The following is a 15,379-nucleotide window of genomic DNA, read 5'->3' as shown; positions in this document are numbered from 1 at the left end:
GCAGCAAGCCGCAAACCCCGTTCGTTTTTTTGCGCTACGCACTCTTTTGTGTCCGACGAATTAAATCCCAATCAAGAGCGGCGATATTAGGCGTCACGTGCGCACTTACCTTACGGCCGCTAATTATCCCAAGCAAAATACACACACACCACGCAATCGGGACGACGAAAATAATGACACGCCGACTACTGCTCAAATCCACTTAAAATGTTTTTTGTTTTTATTACAATACGTATATATCACAAATCCTTTTTGGCTCTCAGAACACGCACGCTAACAATCAGAAATATATAAGTCTGGTGTGGTATACAAAATACATTTGCGAACAAACAAACAAACTAGAGAAACGAACGCTTCAAACGTGAGTTGTCGACGCTGATAAGAAACAAAACTGCACGCACGCACACACATTCATTCATTCTTAAAACGTCCACGTGTCACACCTGTGTGTGTGTGTGACTCCCATAGATTTATTTACTTTTTTTTATTATTTATCTACTAATTATTAATCTTATTAATTTCTGCCTGCATTCCACGACACCTGTGTGTGTGTGTGTCTCAGTGTGGAATACCGTGTTGTCAGTCCGCTCCAGCAAATAAGTTTTCGTACAAAACACAGATCTCTTCGTAAAATGATTAGTTATAAGACCTATATTAAAATATATACATACATGAGCGATTTATCATAATATTACACTATTCAATAAATGTGATATCCACATGGCAGAGGCCGAATATGGTCGGTGGTGGTGGTGGGGGATGATGATGACGATGCTGTCGATGATGGAGAGATTGAAGGGGCGGCGGCGGCGACGGCGTCTCGCGTGCGTAAATGCGTACAACTCTCCCCCGGTCTGCAAACTCTTTTTGCGCGTCTGTTGCGTATAAAAAATTGACTGAATAAAAAACTGGAATCCATGTAATCATCTTGGATGTTGGAATTTAGGCCGACGCGACTCCTTTTTCTTTTCATTTTTTCAGTGTGTGTATGCGTGTGCAAGTGTTTACATTATATTACAGTTACAATCAATTCAATCATCGTTTTCTCTTGAGGCACTATCATCATAAAAGTTCTCATTATTGGTAGTAGTAGTAGATATGAATGCGAGTTGTCGACTCGTAGAAAATCGTGTAAATAAAATACGTTTACAATATCATCGAATTTTTGCGTTTTTCTTCAAATTTGAATCCCATATAAAAATATACGTCTTCTCCAAAGGCCCGAATTCGAGGGATGCACACGGACACGGTTTTGTGGGCACGCGACATACATGACCATAGTTCCACAACACACACACACATCATTGTTCCCAATTACAAGAAGAAGAGTCTAGGTCTAGCCGCGGCAGAGCGAGAGAGTGGTTGTTGTTGTTGTTGTTGTTGGCGATGGGTGGGTTGGTGGTGGTGGTGAGAGAGAAAAAGAGGAGGCGAGTATTAGAGCAGCGTGCAGCAGCAATAGCTCTTCTTCTCCTTTTCGGGGCTAAAGTTCATTTCGCGTACAATCTCGGCAAACACCTCGTTGACGTTGGTCTTGTTCTTGGCGCTGGCCTCGATGAACGGACAACTCCACTGCGTCGCCAGCGAGTTGCCCTCCGGGTGCGGCACCTCGCGCTGGTGCTCCAGGTCGACCTTGTTGGCGACGAGCAGAATGGGCACGCGTTCGTTGCCCTTGACGCGCGTAATCAGGTCCTTCATCTGTTTGATATCCTGGAAGGTCTGGTGGTTGGTGAGGCTGTAGACGACGACGAAGCCCTGCCCGTTCTTGATGTAGAGGTCGCGCATGCTGGCAAATTGCTCCGTGCCGGCGGTGTCGAGGATCTCCAACACGCACGGCGAGTTATCCACTTCGATCTCCTTGCGATAAAAGTCCTCTATCGTCGGGTCGTACTTCTCCATGAAGCAACCCGACACAAATTGCACCGTCAACGCACTCTTCCCAACCCCACCCGAGCCGAGCACCACTACTTTGAACTCACGCATCTTTGCTGCTGCTTCCCGATGGCGCTGCCTGCGTTTGCGCGAGCACTCCGAGCACACGAGTTTCGATACGGCCCCCGACGGGTTTTAATCCTCTTGGACACTGCGGGGCACTATCGAGGCATTCGGAAACCGGAGCGGTAAAGCGTTCGTTAAAAGGCGATGCGCGAAAGCCATTTCCAACCCAGTCACAAGTCACAATCACGTCGCCATCTTAGTCCGTAGGCGATCTCGGAGTGTTTTGCGTGTGGAGGTGCTATTGCCACGAGGGGCCTGCTGGAATTCACTCGATATTCATGGAGGGGACCCGCATCGGTCCCCTCCGTCATCGCTTCGTTCAACATCGGCGCGAAACAAAGTCATCTACGAGCAGGTAGTGCATTCAAGTCACTCCCTCGTCAACGGACTACGGTCGCCATCTTACATTTCATTCTGGCAACTCATGTAGGACCCATTCAAATAAAATGGCGGCTGTCTGATACTTAGAACTGCTTCTTTGTGTGAGTGCTGGGAACGTGATGATATTTATGTTCAAAGCGTGTATATTTATAAACACAACCAGCGAAACTAGGCGTGCCTTGATTACACGAACGTTTCCACTTCAATTTGCTGTATGTAAAAGCTATAATGACATCAGCCCGCAAACCGATTGTTCGATCGAGTCATATTTATTCAGTATACAGTTTAATCTTGTGAATGAGTCAATAACAACTCCACTGTCAGTCCCTTTATGATCTACGGTACTTGAGGTACTTCAACACCCTGTTAATAATTCACTTTATCTACGTAGATTATCGTGTTTGCACGCTGTGACGCTATAATTCGATCTAATCATCACTGAGTAGCGATGGAATAACTCACGTGGCTATCAATTGAATCTAACAGGTAAAACCCAAATCGTGAAATAAACTAGTTAAAAAGTTGTGCAATAGTCGAAATATCGGCATATATTTTTAGTATCGAGCGCAGATATGTCGTATCCACCTCCACAAGGTAACCAATATCCTAACCAGTATAATAGTGGCAGTATGTATAAAGAAATAAATCAAAAACTATTGGTAATTATGTTATTGTAGACTTCCCGCCAGCGCCCCCACAAGGCGTAGGACCTGGGTATCCACCTGCCCCACCTGGTAACTACCCGTCACCTGGGCAAGGTGGTTATGGCCCTCCCCAGGGACCATACCCGCCCGGAGGTGGTTATCCACCACCTCAGGGACCAGGGTACGGATATCCTCCACCAGGGCCTCCCGGTGGAGATATGGGCTATCCTCCGCCAGGGCCACCCGGTGGGGATATGGGTTATCCTCCACCAGGTTACCCACCTGTTGTCAATCAACCTGTGGGCCAAGGAGCACCACCTAATAGTAAGTCAACACTAGATAACATTACATTACACTGTATGCATGTTGTTGTTGCACTGATAGCACACTGGAACTTTTCACTCTACTTTAACCAGTCTTAAACGGTTGTTAATGTTGTTTGCCTCCGTGGAGGGGTTAAAGTACGCGCTCGCTGGAGACTGATCCACGGACATAATTTGATAATAATCGTGATAATGGGAATTGTTTGCGCGTCGCCTAACTTGTGTCAACAAGAGAACGGTTCATAAGCTTGAGATATTCGGTTGTTGACAACGATTGCGTTAACAATGAATATTGTTAACGACGTTCGTGCATCCGTGCAGCGGTCAGTCGATTCATTTCGTTCTAATAATATGGATATTGATTGGAGGGTTATCAAGCGCAATGTGTGTTGTAAACTGAGACGCGTCTTCAAGTGCAGGAAATCCGCGAAAAAACGCGGCTATAAAAAGTTCTTATCCGAGGAGGAGCAAAGGTTGTAGCAAACAGTGGAAATGTTTCCAAGGAAAACGGGAAAATAACTTTTTTTGTTTTCTTCAAAGGTGGTTGGATGCATATGCCGCAAGGACCAGCAGCCAATTGCCCACCAGGATTGGAATACCTTACTATGATTGACCAGTTGTTGGTCCATCAAAAAGTAGAACTACTTGAAGGTAAGACAACGTAATATTGCGCAAATTATTTTTATCTGAAAATTTTCTAATATAGCATTGACCGGATTCGAAACGAACAATAAATATACGATTAAGAATAGCCTAGGCCAAAAAGTATACTATGCAGCTGAGGATAACGACTGCCTCACGCGAAACTGCTGCGGCCCACTAAGACCATTCGAGATGGTCATCATGGACAACTATCGCAACCAGGTTCTGCACTTGCATCGCCCTCTAGCGTGCGATTCATGCTGCTTCCCATGCTGTCTACAGGTAAACTAACCTTACTTAAGCCTAAATATAACCTAACCCTACTTTACCTACCAGAGTATGGAGGTATCCTCACCGCCTGGGACAATCCTCGGCACGGTCGAGCAGGAGTGGAGTATATTCTGCCCCACATTCGCGATTAAAAACGCTAGCGGTGATACTGTTCTACGTATCGAAGGTCCACTCTGCACGATGAGTATCTGCGGTGATGTGGAGTTCAAAATCATGACAGGCGATGGCCAGACGCAGGTGGGCAAGATCTCCAAGCAGTGGTCTGGGTTGGTACGCGAGATGTTCACTGACACCGACTACTTCGGTATCAACTTCCCGATGGACCTTGACGTGCGCATGAAGGCTGTCATGCTAGGCGCATGCTTCCTGATTGTAAGTAAACCCAACGCATGTATAACACCCTCGTCACTGTTGTGTTGTGATTTAGACAATGTCACGATGTTGTTACACGTTATTGCTTTTTTCAGGACGCTATGTTCTTTGAGAAAGTCAGGGAACAACATTAAGTGCCTTCCTCTTCTTCTGCTAAGTGTGTGTGTAGCACGAGTGTGCGAACAATGGCCTTGAATCTGTTACAATTGTTATCCCTATTTATATTTATGTATATGATCGTTTTTTTTTTATCGAGTTGTACGCAGCTATTTTAAACATGTGGGCTTGCTTACGCTCCAAGTCGTTTGCGCACGATTTGGTATCTATTTTAAATAAATCTCAGTTTATTATATGCTTCCCGCTTGCCAGCACTTTAAACTTTTCGTACTTTTTATAACGAAAAATTGATGATTTTTAGGATTATATGTTCTTTGAAAATTCAGGCGGGGAATAAATCTATACAAAGTCTCTACAATCGAAAACTGAACGCACAGGTTTGTATAAGTAAGTGTTTTACCAAAGAGCTTACCATATTTTTGTCGTGAATTTTTAACAATGTTTATCGATAACTTGCGTCTTGTCATGAAATAAACTGCTTTAATCCACTTCGTTTATATTCATAATTTTTTTCATATAATAAATCATTTCTTAGTGTGAATCGTTTGTATCGTCGCCATTTCAGCACATAATCTGCATGCGTACAAAGTCCGCCATCATGGAAATACATCTACCGCGCATAATCAATTTCACATTATGTTTTTGTATAGAAAGATAGTAAAATACCTAGAATTAGAAAACAAAGACCACTGGTAACAGATTAGTAATATATACACCATCGCACTTTAAATAAATATCTATCGTAGTTAAGATTTATGCCACAGTCTACGTCCGCTCCGGTACGCATTCCGTCTTTTCGACGCTCTCCTGACTAACTGACGTCGACGATCGATTGTGTCTGAGATGGCTCTTTACCAGATGCCCAGCGGTCAACGCCGCCATTAATGACAATTCGCCAGCGAGTACAGTGCCACAAACAATCCGCGCTAATTGATTCGCATGTGCACCTGGCACGTCTACATTACAACCTTTTACGTGCAACATGTCTAAACATGCCGCCTGTGGGGACAGCACCGTGCCGCCACCTAATGTGCCCACTTCTATCGAGGGCATTGTGCAGGAGATGTACAAATCCTCAAGTGTTGGTCCGCCCTTTTCCATTAGTGTCATACAATTACTACTTCCTACGTTCTGCGCCGGATCCTGTCCGGTAGCGATGTAGATAGCGGTGATGATATTAGCTGCATGCGCGTTGAACCCACCAATACTTCCGGCGGCAGCCGAGCCTACCAGATTTTTAGCTATATTCGCTTCGATCATTTTATCCACTGTTGTTTTGAGGACTTTTTCCACGACGTCTTTGGGGACGATTGCTTCACTAATTGCGTATTTGCCACGCCCCTCAATCCTATAAACCAGAAAATATGTTAGAATTATTAAATTAAAATTCACAAATGTAAAAATTACCAATTGACTGCTGATGGTTTTTTATCCGTGCAGAAATTTCCACTGAGACTGATTATCTCCATATCAGGAAAGTGTTTTTTCATCATTTGCAGAGTCTCCTCAGTACCCTTTGAAATCATGTTCATTCCCATGGCGTCTCCAGTGGTCGCCGCAAACCGGATGTACACTAATCGTCCAAAAATACGTGAATGGATACTGTTTAAACGTGCAAAACGACTGCTTGAGTCGAAACGCTTCTTTAAACTCTCATAGTTCTGTGGAGATTGCAACCATTTTACAGCATCACTATTAAAACAACAAAAGATTAAATACAACCAACAATTACTAAAAAAATCAATAAAATATTACCTAGCACGTGCCACATTTGAAAATCTAACAACTGGCGCTCTCGTCATGCCATCAGCAATAATCCTGCTTGTAATCCCACATCCGGATAACGCCCGGCATCCTCGATTGGTACTGGCCACTAAACATCCTTCCGTGGTCGCCATGGGAACATAGAATTCTTTCTCATCCAAAAGTAAAGGACCTGCCACGCCCACGGGGACCGGCATGTAACCAATCACATTCTCACAACAAGCGCCCATAACCTACAGACATAAATTAAAATGTAAATGCAGGCCACGTTCGATTCGGTTACCATGATGTTTCGAAACCATTGCTATGTAAAATGTAAAGTGAAACTTTCGGCCCACCTTCTGGTAATCGTAGTTTTTGTACGGCAGGTCGGCGATGGCTTGCGTAATGTCGCCTTTGGCACCAATGATTTTACGTCGAATGCCCACACCTCTCACGGGGTCCAGAATGGCCCGTTCGAGAAGATAAGCTTGAATAACGTTGTTTTTCACGAGCAGAATAATCTCATCGTCGGTGAGATCACGCGCGCTGCATTGCCTGTGATAAATCTCTTTACATTCAGCTAGGGACCTCATAGGTTTCGCTGGAACTTCGTCAATACTGCAGGCATTTTCCTCAGTAGAGGAAGATGGGTCATCGTTGTCTGGTTTAGCTACAACTAAATCATCGGTTTGTACTTCTTTGTCTACAAAACCTTCATCGACATCGTGTGTCTTTAGGAAAGCAGGCACACCCGGCAGTTGCTGGGTGACGAAAGGTCGGCCCGCCATGCGGGCTCGTTGCTCTAAGTTTTCTTTGTTCTCAAAGAAGATGAACTTTACGGCTAGGGCCGCCAGCAGGATTAGAATTCCGACGTGATCAAGTCGTACGGTGATCCATCTAAACACAAAATATATAAATCATGCATGATTTGTTTAATAAAACAATTTTTTACCTCATAATGGATCCATGGAGAGCAGTATCGTCGGTTCGGTTAAGCGGCATGCGTTGTTCCGTAAGTGGCGCAATATTATCTTCACCTTCACGCAGCGGCCAGTAACTACAAAGTACCACCAGAAATTCTCAAACCTCGTAACTTATAATAATATTTTTACGAGCACAACAATTGTATTATTTTCGACACAATACGCGCGCGCACAACAATAAAGCGGATGTGCGGAGACCATTGAGGTCTTGACATGATGCAAACGCAAGATAATGTGTTACCTGTGTGCATGCACCAGCATAAGCCCAACGGACATGATCAGCTTGACGCGCTGCACGACCGGATTCGACTTCTGGATGTCTTCCTTCAAGGCGCGCGAGATGAGCGAACTGGGAATGTCCCGATTGCCGTAGATGTTCGCGATGCGCGATAACTGGAAAAGAAAATCACGAGCAAATTAGGTGGAATCGCGCCGAAGTTATTTTGGGACGCGCATGCGGCCATTGATGACGTACTTCCAGGATGAGCGAGAGGCACGCGGGGTAGAAGGTCATAAAGACCAAGTAGTTGACTATCACCGAGAGGCAGGCGAAGCAGGAAAGCATTTCTAATCTATGAACACCTTCAAAACACAAAATATTATTAACATTAACATATTTTTCTTTAATTTAATAATAAATTTCTATACCTGAGAGAGTGCCTACTCCTATGACTAGAGTTTCCACAATTGTATCCAGGGTGATGGTTGGTCCCAAGAGGGACATTCCCCGCGCGATATTCATCTTAACTTCGTCCTGATTAGACGCACTCAGAGCTAATTCAGCCAGAATCGCCGCTTTGGATAAATCTACGACCAGCAAAAAGAAAAACAAAGCGTCCCTGAAACACATAACCACACAAAATGGTAAACTTTCGAGAAAAATCGAATAAACACAAACAGAGACTCACTTTAGATCCGATACGTCTATACGCAGAAAATTTAGCACCGTCGATGTAAACACGAAGCTGGAACACACCGTGAATAAACCGGCGATTCCTGAAATTAAATATTTATTATCGTTTGAAAGCCTGCGGATACTATGCAGGAAAATCCGAATTTATTTATAACGCATAAAACGCAAGATGGCGGCGGTACAGAGGTCATAACGCAACCAGTGGTGTTATGACATAACACTAAATTGTTTATCTGATAGCAATGAATGTTTAAAGTGAGCGCAGGCAAACCTGTAGTGAGTAAACAATAAAAAACGCACTTTCTCTGTATCAAGTTTGGTGCGCGTATGACAGATTCCAACCTTGATTCATTTTCACTACACTTTCGCTGCGTGGTCTTACCTAAAATATATTTGCACCCGAGTTTCTGCAGATTACAAAACTGGTAGTAACTGTACAGCACAGCCAGACAGCGGATGATCGTCATAAGAATTACGTCAGCGGCATTATTCTCCGCCTGGAAAAACCAAAGAACAACAATTTGAATAAATATTTATCTTCTGTGCGGATATGATTAGTCATACCTCGTTGAGACAACCGATACAGTGAATAATCGGTGGTTTCGGAGGCGGCGCATGATGCTGCTGGTCCATGGTGAGCATGCAGGCGGTGAGCGTCAGCGTCGCGACGATCACCTCCCATGGATGCGTCGCGCAGAACTCGCCGTGTGCCCAGAAGACGCGCGCCGACATTATAATCAGCGACCTTACAATGCTGCAACAAAGAACATCTCTGTGAAACAAACCGGAAGTGAATGTGCATGTGAATATTTGCAAGAGTATATAATTACAGGTGATTTACGAGCAATTTAGCATTTTCATTGCGATGCAATGTTAAGGTTAGCGAAAATGTTGCGAGTTTAGATTTTATGACAAATAAAAGTCAGAAATCGTGAAATGCCACGCGAAAATTATTGCTATAATCCTCAAAAATTAAAAATAATTACATTTTAGTATCTAGTTTGATAACAATGAGCAATTAGATGTAATTCGTTTCATAAACGCAAGTAGTTTGCAAAACCGCACGCCATGTGCGGTGCGGCACGTGCGAGACGCTGGAAACGCAACAAGCGCAACTGAATTGAAAGTGAAATTGCACAAAGAGCGAAATTATTACATTAAGAGCTTTCACTAGTCACTGTATACTCGCGTAGAACTTCTTCGGTCAATGTTGCGACTATCAACACTGAGAATTCTCCAATTACAACGCAAAAATTCGCTAAAACGCAGAAAAATTTTTCTATTTAGGTAATGAGGCAATATAAATATTAAAATCTCAAATATTTATTCTGTTACACACGTCACACAATTTAAAATATCGTCTGTGTTCAGTTTTCACTCATTTCCGCCGCGCACGTCGCCACGAAAATTAATCATTCTAATCAACCCGAAATCCACTCTAGCTTCTACACGACGACGACCAAGGTGGTGTGCGCTTAGCACGAAGTAGAAAGTTTTTACCGTTCGCCATGAATTTCGTTTTATCGTTGCGAGGCATCGAACACAGCACGCCATGAATGCAAGAACACATTTCACACACACATGTGGACACCAAGAAGTTCAATTCCAATAACCATCCGGTAAGGATGATGCGTGTGCGCAGTGCGCACTTGACTTTAACTTTAAGTAATATATAGCTATGGCTACACATCTCGACATTCTCTTTTGAATATTTGTAAATATCTGATGTAAGTGTTATTTAAGAGACGTTGGAAATATGTGGACCACAAACTGAATGATGAATGAATAAGGGCAGTGTCCGGACAAGAGAAAGCAGCCAACCTTGAGAGCCTCGGGGCATCGAGGATATCGAGATGTGTGTAATCTCTGTTTACCATTAAAATACTAATACTATAAGTGCTTTCAAATTTAAAAAACAACGAAAAATCCATTAATCCAATGCACTTGCATCAAAAATTCTATAAAAAATGACTTAAGTCACTTCAGCGCACGAAGAAAAAAATTTATACGTTAAGTAGGCAATTAATGCCCGCGGTGACCTTCAGAGTAATTTTTTGTGAATTAAAGTTTTACGCAAGACATTATTACTGTTATTTTCTGTCTTCGTATGCAAATTATATTTCGACACGTAAAATACTCATCACTAAACGCTCAAAACAAGCCAGTTTCTTAATGAATTTCTACAGCAACTTTCTGTTTTAATAAATTATCTTATTGTGTAAATCAATTATATTCTCCGCGTGTAATAAATAAGTGTCTATCGTGAGCAGCGAAGCGAATATTCACCTTGCATCTGAATTTTAAATTGCAGCCATAGATATTAATCACTATAACTTCGACTAGCAACTAATGAGCGTCATTAGAGTGTATTTTCGACGTAATGCATTAGAATTATTATTTAATTAAATAAATACACCAATAAACGCTACCTTCGCCAATAATTTTTAATATTTAAGTCACACAGCTTAACTTAAGCCTTGAACTTGATTTATTTCGTTAAAATTACTCTAGTATAACATAAGCAATTAAAAATTAAACGAAATGTTTATTTATTCACGCTACTTTCTGATTTATACGCTAAATTTTCAGTTTAGTTTATAACCTAGTTTCAAGCGATTTTATATCACCCCTCAACTATTTTTAAAATCACTTGAAATGTGCTTGAATTGAATTGAGTGAAAACATATGTGCGCATTTTAAAATAACTTAAGTACATATCAATTAACAATCACACACAATGAAAAGTAAAAATCCAAAGCGATTAATTAACTCTTTACTTGCTGTCCAGCGACACAATTCTTTAAGGCGTTATACAATTTGACCTAGAAACGCACGAATTTTTGCGCTTGGCGTATCGCACGGTGCGCAGGTATTAATTAAATACGCACACATGCGACACCACCACATTCTGCGCTGGGTGAAGCGAAGAAGAGAATGAAACGAGCGAAAAACCGATCCGAGTCACATCTCCACGGCTCGCGCGCTGCGCCTTCGTTCGATTTCTCTCTTTTATAATATTTATTTACGTTATGGTAATATGGTAATCTCATATGGAGGTTAAGTAACCCAAGCGTATTATGCATATTAGTAAAAGTCGTCTAATTTATGGCGCAGATTTAAAATTCTAACCTCTGAACTAAAATTTAAGAAATTTTCGTTAAATTCGCGTTGCTTAAATCTGCTTGCGCATACTTGACTTAACTAACTTGACTTAAGTACAGTAATGAATGAAATTTATACGTTTACAGGCTAAACGCAGTCGGCGATCCGAAAATAACACCGCAGACGTCGAAATAAAACAATTTAATGCTATTGCACATGCGCAGTTCAGTAGAATTTCGTAGCGACGATTTCGAAAATCGATCATCGCATGACACGCCGCATTTTATTGTGCTGAGAGCGTGAAAGTTATTTTACAAAAATAACCGCAACGATTGCGTAAAAAAAGTATCAACATTCGCGAAACAAAAAAAAAAATAAGTTGCATACTTTCGTTATTGACTTAACTTAAGTCACTTACCAATGTGACACCAGAAGCAGATACACCACGTAGATTTAGTAGATCGATTCACTGAAATCCAAATGTCGTGGTTTTGAGTTATTTCGAGTTCTTCGGGGCGCACAACGCGAACGTGACCGAGACCGCGACGCTCGACGAAGACTGAACGCGACGTTCGCCTACTCTGGTGCTCGCGATGACACTACAACACCAGAGTGTTGTGAGAGTGGAGGCATGGTGCGGCAGGTGAATGCCTACTACCTCCACACATTGACCAGGGTGGTCCCCGATGGTCCCCAGCTCATGGTAATTCAATATCCATAAACTACCAGTGTAGGAGTGTCAACAGAAGCATCAGCAAATAATACTTGACTTAAGTTAAGTCATTTATTTCAAAAAATGAGCAAAATTGGATTCGGATTTGTACAAATGTTGACACATTCTTTGTTTTAGTGGCGTAATGAGGTTGGTACTGCAATTGCGCGACACTTAAAACAAAGAACAACTCTTAAGTTAAGTTGGCTTAGCTATAGGCTAATGGAAAATCAGATTTCGAATTTGATTGTGTTCGCCACATGCATTCCGAGTGGCAGCTGATTGTGAAATCGAAAAAGTAATTGCGATTCGGCTTTTTTCGTCACACAAAAACAAATATTTCATCGGATTCTAACCTCGAAAGACATTTGAAAATTAACACCGTGCTAATGACCATTAGAGGACATAAAATAGAAAAAATAAAAAAAATTCTAAAAACATTATGTCACGGCCCACAAATTGCAAAAATTGTTTCGAATCCAAATGTCGCAAACAATAGACGAATTCTTGATGTAATTAAAATCGAATTCGCAATCGCAACGCGTGTTGGCTTCGACGTTTTAAACTTTCGTGCGGCGAGTGAAAATGAAAACGAAATTAAAAGTGAAATCAGAAATCAGGTGTATATAGATACAGTGCGCTGGTACGGATAAATACCTACACAAAATATAATAAATTCATCTTCTCAATCAACTAATAACTACATTAAAAGAAAGTAAAAGTAATTATTCTGCATGTGTTTTCAACGCACTCATCATCACATTTCAAGACTAAAAAAGTTGCGAAAGATTAATACGTCCGTAAATTGCCAGTAATGATTTAACGACAGATCATATATATTTATATACACATTATTTTTGTTTGTTAATAAATGCGCGCGGCTTTTACTAGTTTTTCTTCTCTCGTGGCGATTAAACGCCGCTGCAGACGTGGTTGGTTATTTTCATGAACGAATATAATGAGAGAATGCACACGCAAACACACCGCAGCAGCAAAACGCAAAAACTAATCATATTTTATTACAGATCCAACAATCCCGCCGACCTAGGCCTACTTCTATCGCAATTAATTCGAATAATTGCTGGTATTATACCTAGGTACATTTATAATCGTTTGATTTGTATCGAGATACTCAGCATGGGATGATTGCAATTTATATCACACATCATTTTTTGTTTTTGAACAAAAACTTAACCTGAAATATTGCTTTACACACCAAGAGTGGAAAACACTGCTGTAATGTATTGTTTTCTACTCTTGGTATGTAAAATATTATTTTTCGCCTTTTTCTGATCATATACCGGTTTTCTTGTAATCCAAATATACCGGTATACCGGTATTTCCATTGCAATATCGAAAAACAAATGAGCAAACATAAAAAATACCGGTATTTTTCAATATTCAAATATACCGGTATACCGGTATTTTCATTGAAATATCGAAAAACAAATGAGAAAACTTCCAAAATGAAAAATATTCTTCATCAATTAATTTTTTTAAATCGAAATATACCGGTATACCGGTATTTCCATTGCAATATCAAAAAACAGATGAGAAAACTTAGAAAATTAAAAACATTCCTAATCAAATAATTATATTATTTATTTAAAAAAAAATACCGGTATTGAACTCATCCCTACTTTACATACCTAGAGTAGAAAACCATGTATTACCTCGCGTGCTCCAATATATGTAATGTATTGTTTTCCACTCTTGGAATGTAAAACCTAATTTCCAGTATTCTTTCGTCCACTACCGAACCGAAGTAAAGCAAAATACCATTGGTATTACGAAAGCATAGGCAGCGCACATTCGAACATTTGAAATTGTCACACTTTTGGCGCACATTCTGAGCAGACCCAGTGACCGACATGACGATGTAGACTTCCTCGTGCGTCGCAAACCACAGCGGTGAAGTGTGTTTACGTAACACATGAATGAAAACGAGATTTTTTACGCCACGAAATGCACAAGCCAAGCGCGAGCATTTTGATTATATGAGAAAATCTACGCGCTCGATTAACATTTGAACATTTTCGTAATTTCGATTGTATCACATGCGCGTTTCGTGGTGAATTTTAAAAATTTTAAGTTAGTTAATGCCATTAGATGTTATTTAATATTAATAAAATCTTCTATTGCCTAAAATAATAAGCGCATTGCATCAGATTTCAAAAAAAATTACAATATTACAATATATTGCAATTGCCAACTTGTTATATCATCATTCTGGATGAATTTTACATGCTTAACGATAGAGGTCATACTTAAGTCACACTTTAAGCCAAGATTCGAAGGTTCAAAACTTGTAAATTACAAAAAATCATAACGCGTATTAAAAATTTCACACATTTTACCATTGGAGGTTAACAATCACATTGTAATGATTCATTTTTCTAGATAACAATAATTAAAATACACACAAATATAATATCAAAAGAATAAAATTGACTAAAGCATAATCATGCACATATTGATTTTAAGGTTATATCCATATATTCATGCAACTTACTTTTTTTTCTTGTTACACTTTATTCTCGGCTTGCATTCTCCGTGGGGAAACTCCCACTTCTTGTTTTATAATCACAGATTAGCAATAGTAATTAAATTTATATAATTCGTTAGATAGTTAGGTAGTTGCGTGTTGTTTGAGGTTGGTTGTAATCGTAACTAAGTGGCTTATGCTTAAACTTGGTACCCGTGTGTCTTTGGATAAGATAACGCTTGAGTCGATTAGCTGGCCGCGTCGTGGAATACATTTAAACTTAGCATTATATGTTTAAAAAAGATTATTTGTACAAAAATCACAGCAATGCACGGCCCATCTTTGGTACAGGGTTGTTACGCCATGACCAACCAGATGACTACGTGCAACAGCACGTAGCATTATCTGTTGTACACCTAAGGAAGTGATAATACGAATTGTAGAGTACTACTATAGCAGGATGTTGTACATAACGCGACCTCTATGGATATACACTGATATTAGGAGGTTATCAACGGAAAAGAAGTTTAAAAATTCATTCTGCGTTAAATCCATTCAAGATTTTATAAAAAAATTCATAGATTTTTGTTGTTTTCAATGTTTTTCTGTCAAATATTACACAAAACGTGTGCAGTTATCTGTTAAACGCTTTAGAAAACGACTACAGATATTG

General features: G+C 40.6%; 3 protein-coding genes across 13 annotated transcripts; 1 reads left to right on the top strand and 2 right to left on the bottom strand.

Annotated features, from left to right (window-relative positions):
• Positions 1–186: 186 nt before the first annotated feature.
• Rap2l (Ras-associated protein 2-like) lies at positions 187–2,259 on the bottom strand. Its single transcript, XM_065310153.1, has one exon. It carries the CDS (start codon positions 1,978–1,980, stop codon positions 1,435–1,437), a length of 546 nt encoding a protein of 181 aa, XP_065166225.1. The 5' UTR covers positions 1,981–2,259; the 3' UTR covers positions 187–1,434.
• A 183-nt stretch (positions 2,260–2,442) lies between these two features.
• scramb1 (scramblase 1) lies at positions 2,443–5,253 on the top strand. 9 transcript variants are annotated; one of them, XM_065310149.1, is made up of 8 exons: positions 2,443–2,588; positions 2,768–2,862; positions 2,935–2,970; positions 3,054–3,344; positions 3,884–3,994; positions 4,050–4,267; positions 4,322–4,648; positions 4,744–5,000. In XM_065310149.1, exons 3-8 carry the CDS (start codon positions 2,949–2,951, stop codon positions 4,780–4,782), a joined length of 1,008 nt encoding a protein of 335 aa, XP_065166221.1. In that variant the 5' UTR covers positions 2,443–2,588; positions 2,768–2,862; positions 2,935–2,948; the 3' UTR covers positions 4,783–5,000. The 9 variants fall into 9 exon arrangements, with proteins under 9 accessions (XP_065166221.1, XP_065166216.1, XP_065166222.1 ...); XM_065310144.1 differs by having other exon boundaries at positions 2,935–3,003; XM_065310150.1 differs by having other exon boundaries at positions 2,471–2,695.
• Hmgcr (HMG coenzyme A reductase) lies at positions 5,245–15,117 on the bottom strand. 3 transcript variants are annotated; one of them, XM_065310141.1, is made up of 12 exons: positions 14,734–15,117; positions 8,972–9,161; positions 8,790–8,904; positions 8,403–8,490; positions 8,143–8,333; positions 7,970–8,076; positions 7,736–7,887; positions 7,464–7,568; positions 6,868–7,408; positions 6,521–6,762; positions 6,173–6,457; positions 5,245–6,113 (listed from the first exon to the last, which is right to left on the bottom strand). In XM_065310141.1, exons 2-12 carry the CDS (start codon positions 9,137–9,139, stop codon positions 5,531–5,533), a joined length of 2,577 nt encoding a protein of 858 aa, XP_065166213.1. In that variant the 5' UTR covers positions 9,140–9,161; positions 14,734–15,117; the 3' UTR covers positions 5,245–5,530. The 3 variants fall into 3 exon arrangements, with proteins under 3 accessions (XP_065166213.1, XP_065166215.1, XP_065166214.1); XM_065310143.1 differs by lacking the exon at positions 14,734–15,117 and adding an exon at positions 11,928–12,083; XM_065310142.1 differs by lacking the exon at positions 14,734–15,117 and adding an exon at positions 9,238–9,340.
• Between the last annotated feature and the right edge of the window lie 262 nt (positions 15,118–15,379).

This window comes from Atheta coriaria, unplaced genomic scaffold, assembly GCF_025399875.1.
Source record: "Atheta coriaria isolate IRGN ID8LTWV9N9 unplaced genomic scaffold, Caltech_Dcor_3.1 hic_scaffold_8_pilon, whole genome shotgun sequence".
Taxonomy (NCBI): domain Eukaryota; kingdom Metazoa; phylum Arthropoda; class Insecta; order Coleoptera; family Staphylinidae; genus Dalotia; species Dalotia coriaria.
The sequence above is the reverse complement of the archived record's forward strand: the minus strand, read 5'-3'. Positions and strand labels throughout refer to the sequence as shown.